The 5,372-nt window shown below is 55.0% G+C and overlaps 1 protein-coding gene and 1 non-coding gene across 2 annotated transcripts; both read left to right on the top strand.

The window, feature by feature from the left end:
• The first annotated feature begins 4,356 nt into the window (after positions 1 to 4,356).
• Positions 4,357 to 4,491, top strand: LOC134508115 (small nucleolar RNA SNORA57). Its single transcript, XR_010068979.1, has one exon. It is a non-coding gene; the product is annotated as a small nucleolar RNA SNORA57 (small nucleolar RNA).
• Positions 4,492 to 4,969: 478 nt separating this feature from the next.
• On the top strand, positions 4,970 to 5,366 carry LOC134508087 (ubiquinol-cytochrome-c reductase complex assembly factor 3). The gene is made up of 2 exons (XM_063319189.1): positions 4,970 to 5,127; positions 5,210 to 5,366. The coding sequence occupies exons 1-2, from the start codon at positions 5,008 to 5,010 to the stop codon at positions 5,339 to 5,341; spliced, it is 252 nt and encodes an 83-aa protein (XP_063175259.1). The 5' UTR covers positions 4,970 to 5,007; the 3' UTR covers positions 5,342 to 5,366.
• Positions 5,367 to 5,372: the final 6 nt, after the last annotated feature.

The raw sequence follows: 5,372 nt of genomic DNA, 5'->3' as shown, positions 1-5,372 counted from the left end.
TTTTATTAGTGGGCGCTGTTAGAGACAAAATTCCTTTTACTCTTTCGGGATCTAATTTCTTGTGTCCCTTTATGAGCCAATGCCCCAAATATTTTACCTCTTCTTCAGTAAACTGTAATTTGGACTTAGAAACCTTTAATCCCTTGAGGCCTAAAAAGTTCAATAATTCGATGCTCTCATTTCTGACTCCTTCTTGAGTTTTTCCAGCGATCAATAAATCATCCACGTATTGTATTAGAATTAGTCCCTGACTTAATTCATAAGATTCCAGTAACTGTTCCAGAGCTTGTCCAAACAAGTTCGGAGACTCTGTAAATCCCTGGGGCAAAACGGTCCACCGTAATTGTTGTTTTCTCTGGGTCTTGGGGTTCTCCCACTCGAAAGCAAAATAGTCCCTACATTTTCCTTCTAAGGGACAAGCCCAAAAAGCATCTTTTAAATCTATAACACTATACCATTTATAATCTGGACTTAACTGATTAAGTAGAGTGTGCGGGTTAGCCACCACAGGGAACCGGGTAATGGTTCGTTCATTTACGGCTCTCAGATCTTGTACTAAACGATAGGACCCACCCGGCTTCTTTACGGGCAATATGGGAGTATTGTGGGGAGACATACAGGGTTCCACAAGCCCTTGGGCCAAAAGTCTCTCAATTACTGGCTGCGACCCTTCTCTCCCCTCCCTAGAGATGGGATACTGTTCTATCCTAATTGGCTGGTCTGGGTCTTTTATGGAGACCGTGATCGGTTTGATATTTAATTTTCCCACCGACCCTGGGCTATACCAAGTTTCTGGATTACTCTTGGATTCATCTTCCGCAGTTAATAAGCATAATCTTACTTTTAATTTCTCTTGCTCTACTTCCAAACTGATTCCTAATTCCACCATCAGGTCTCGTCCCAAGCGGTTATACTCAGCTTCTGGGACCAATAAAAATGTTCCAGCTCCATATTTATTTGGGGCTTCTATTGTTACATTCCTTATCAGGGGCACCTTAAAAGGTTCCCCCTTTGCACCAACTACTTGGAGTTTATCCTTTGATTCAACACATCCAGATGGTAACTTTTGGACTGTTGATCTTTCGGCACCCGAGTCCACAAGGAACTCGAACACTTCGTGCTGAGGACCCAATTTCAATTTTATCAAGGGCTCGGTAACCTTAGGGGTCCCCAGCAAATAGAGCCCCTGACCCCCCTAATCTTCCTTAAAAATCTCCTCATCCTGCCTTCTTTTCCAACAATTTCTCTGTAGATGTCCCTTCTTGCGACAATAAAAACATTCTATGTCCTGCGAACTAAATCTTCTTCTTCTCGGTTCTGCTGGGCCCTTCCGGGGACTTTCTCCTCTCCTGCCCTGATTTTGTCCTTCCCTTACAGCTGCCATCAGGATTCTGGCTTGTTTCTTCTGATTTTCTTCTTCCCTTCTCACATTCACCTTCTGAGCTTCTCGTAATAATTCATCTAACCCCCTTTCCTGCCAGTCTTCTATTTTCTCTAGCTTTTCCTTATATCTGTCCAAGATTTAGCTACAAATTGAGTTTTCAGCAGGGCTTGACCCACTTGGCTATCGGGGTCTAACCCAGAATATAGCTGTAAACTCTTTCTCAATCTTTCCAGCCATTCAGTGGGGGTTTCATCTTTCTTTTGTTGTTCATTAAAGGCCTTATTAATATTTTGCCCTCTGGGTACAGAATCTCTAATCCCCTGAATTATCATATCCCAGAGATCAATCATGTTATTTCTATGTGCGGGGTCTTGGTTGTCCCAATTGGGCCGCTGTAAGGGCCATTTTACATCTCCGGCGGGACCATGCTGATGCCTCTGATCCCAATGCCTCATGCCTGCCGTTCTGATCATTCCTCGTTCTTCATTTGTGAACAAGATCTTTAAAATGGACTCCATCTCGTCCCAAGTATAAATGTTAGGCCCGAGGAACTGATCAAAACGTTCTGCTACCCCTAATGGGTCCTCTAACAAGTGTCCCATTTCTTTCTTAAATTCCCTCACATCCCCGGAGCTGAGGGGTACAGATACAAATCCAACTCCGGGTTGTGGTCCCCCCATAGCAGTCTCCCTTAAGGGATACAATAAATTTCCTCCCTCCTTTCTCTAGTTTGACTTCTAGTTATTCTTCGATTAGAAGGAGGAGCCTCTTCCCCAGGTTCTGTGGGGGCTGTTGGAGGGAGATCTTGCTCAGGACCTTGCGGAGGGGGGACACGCTGGAGGTTCGTCTACATCCCACCTTTTCTTTTTATCATTTTTCTTTTCTTTTAATGGAAACAAATTAGTGGCCTGAGCCGTGCCCAGGATCCATAAAAAGGCGTATTCACTCTCCTCCTTATTAAATGGTCGTTTGTTGTTACCATATATGTTTAATTGTTGGCATATCTAAGGATCCATGAATTGGCCAATATAAATCTTTTCTTCCCCATACCTCCATACAATAATAGACCAATTTCTCCTTGGACTTCCCTTTCCGAGAAGGGGAACTATCCCAATATCGAATCATTAGGCCTAACGGGCTATCTTGGGGTATATCGGGGAGCCCACCCCCACCCCGTATCTCCTGCATGGAACCAGAAGTCCTACTTTTCTTCTGTCCCATCTTCCGAAAGTGCCTTCTTTCACTCAAAATTCACTCACTTCCCTCCGTTCGTGGCCCACGCCCTCGCGGACAATGGGAACCGCACTATTAGGAGGTCCACACTCACTTCGTCCGGTGGGCTACTAAGCCCAGTGGACGTCTCAGTCACTCGCACCCGGGTACCCAATCCCCGACCGAACGGAACCGCAATGTACTTACTCACTCCCGAGTCTTCGTCCGGCTCTTCGTGCACAAAAATTACGGGGAACTGCAGTATCTCCTTTCTCTTTTCTTTTTGCTTTCCTATCTCAGTTCGGAAAATCCAGGTGAGCTAAGTCGGAATCTCCTCCGGGACCATCCAAAGATGGGGCGCCCTCCCAGAGTTGAATTCCGAGTCGGCTGTCTGGATCCGAGTCACGGCACCAAATTTGTTATAGTTGAATTTAAAATAAATCGACTCCGAAATAGATTCAATAAATATTTATTGAGGTAGGAAGGCAAAAGCAGCGCGGGGCGGCCGGGGAGTCGCAGCTCCACCAAAGGCTCGCCAATTCAAGCAAGCCGAGCAGCTCTTTTTATCTTCACGGAGGTCGGTTTCAACATCTTTGGTACGCCCCTCTGCAGCTTCTCGCTTGAGGTAGTTTAGATAAAATGTCAGTCACAGAATCAGCTCAAAACAATACATTCCGATAACATTGTGGTTAAGCTTTTTGTCAAACAGGAGTTCCCATGTTGGTGTGGCAAGATAACATTGTGGACATGTCTCTTCTGGTTAAACAGGGAGCTCTCAAGACTGCCACAATGGGTTCCTTCCTCTTGCTTAACTCATTCGATCAGCAAATCACCTTTAGTTACTTATTACAGCAGAGGTTTGCAAAGATTGCAGCCCAGCGTCAGGGGCCGGGGGGGGGGGGGTGTGGGAGGGTCGCAGGGGATTGTAGGGCACTCATGGGGTGGGGGGTCCCAGAGGGTCCCGGAAGGTTCTAGGGGTTTCCAGGGGTCCCAGGGGGAACTTGAGGGTCCAAGGGTGGTGACAGGGGGACGCGGGGGGCACTCCTCGGGGTCTTGCAGGGGGTGTGGAGCCCCCCAGGACCCCCAGCGCCCTCCGGAACCCCCTGCAGACCCCAGAGCCTTTCTGGGACCCCCCCCACCCCCCCCCTCCCCAGAGCCCTCGAGGATCATCTGGGACCCCCTGGAGCCCCCCAGCACCCCCCTGGGACCATCCTCCAGGGAGCTCTGGGGGAACATGAGGGTCCCGGGGGATCCTGGGGCGCTCCTGGAGGGTGGGGGGGTACCGGGGGGGGCCCCAGTGGGTCCCAGATGATACTCGAGGGGCTCTGGGGGGTCCCCCACCCCACGGGGGGGCACTCACCGCCGCTTCTGCCGCCCGCCCACCCCCCCGCGCCGGCCCCCACCGCCGCTTGAGCGGCTTCTCCTTCAGCTCCTGGGGGGACACGGGGCCGTTACCGGGCTACCGACACCCCCCACCCCGCTGTTCTCCCCCGATCCCGATCGCACACCAACCTGCTGCCCCAACTCCCGTATTGACCTCACTTCCGCTCGCTAGTCCCGCCCTGTCACCGCTCCTATTGGCCCGCGAGCTCGGGGCGGGAAGGGGGGCGGCCGCGGATTGGCGGAGCCCACCACGGCGCCCTCTGATTGGCGTGTCCTATCGCTCCGCCCAGCGCGAGGGGCTATATAAGGGGCGGCGCGGTGGAGGGCAGCCATTTTGTGGCTGAGGTGAGGCGGGGGGCCGTGGGGGGCGGGCGGTTCCTCCCGTTCTTGGCAGGCCCCGGCGGCGCCGTGCCCGGGCCTGGGATGTTCGGAGGTAGAGTAGTGGCCGGCGCGAAGTCTTCGGTGCCCGCGGGTCCCCTCCGCCGGTCCTACCCTCACGTGCCGGGACAGCCCGTTACCGGAGAAGCTCTGGTTGGGGGGGGGTGGTGGGGTGGTGAGAGCCCGGTGCCGCCATTTTACTCCTTTTTGTCCTTCCGCAGGGCCCGCCGCGGGACTGAGGTGACGCCGGGGGACACGCTGTCGGTTGAGGGGGGAGTGGGGGGGGTCCGGTGGTGCCTCGTTAAGCCTTAATAAAGCCTCTCCCGCACCCGTACGCCTCGTCTCGTCCTTCCGTTACCGGCCCCGGTGCGTCCGGGTTCTTTGTCCCCAGGTTGTGAGGCACGGCGTGGGGGCCAACAACCTCGCCGCCACACAAGGGGGTTCCCCACGTGCGTCTCTGCGCCCGATCACCCACGTCACCGGCCGGGGGGGGGGGGGGGCGAGGAGTCGTCCCCGGTTACCGGCCCCGGCGGGTCCTCCAGCGAGGTCGTCTGACCCGTGCGTCTCTATGGTAGCGAAGGCGCAGACAAGCCCGGAAGTGGCGGGCTCCGTGGCGCGCGCGGCGCAGAGCGGCCCGCGGAGGCGTGGCCATGGAGGCGGCGCGGCGCTGGGCGCGGGCGCTGCTGCGGGGCGCGGTGCCGGTAGCGGCCGGGCTGCTGCTGTGGGTGGCGGTGGGCGCGGGCGAGGAGCGGCGCCAGCAGACGCTGAAGGTAAAACCGGGCCCGGGGCGGGTTTTAGAACCACCGAGGCCGGGGGGAGCGTTACGGGCCTGACCCGGTGTCGGTTCCGCAGGCGCTGCCCGAGGTGAGCCCCGAGCTCCTGGCGCAGCGGCGGCGGCAGAACGAGCTGGTGATGGCGGCGCTGCGGGAGGCGGCCGAGACCGACGAGAACGTGGCGCGGCGGCCGGTGCCGTGGCGGAAGTAACGGCGGCGCACCGGGACAATCCCTCCCCCCC

The sequence above is a fragment of the Chroicocephalus ridibundus genome, chromosome 31 (genome assembly GCF_963924245.1).
Source record: "Chroicocephalus ridibundus chromosome 31, bChrRid1.1, whole genome shotgun sequence".
In the NCBI taxonomy this organism is placed as follows: domain Eukaryota; kingdom Metazoa; phylum Chordata; class Aves; order Charadriiformes; family Laridae; genus Chroicocephalus; species Chroicocephalus ridibundus.
This window is presented reverse-complemented; position numbering and strand designations above follow the sequence as displayed.

Bases quoted from the DNA above. Each gene is read 5' to 3' on its own strand.
- LOC134508087 (XM_063319189.1), top strand. From the start codon at position 5,008: ATGGAGGCGGCGCGGCGCTGGGCGCGGGCGCTGCTGCGGGGCGCGGTG. The intron at 5,128-5,209 runs GTAAAACCGGGC...TCGGTTCCGCAG, and splicing joins GGCGCCAGCAGACGCTGAAG to GCGCTGCCCGAGGTGAGCCC.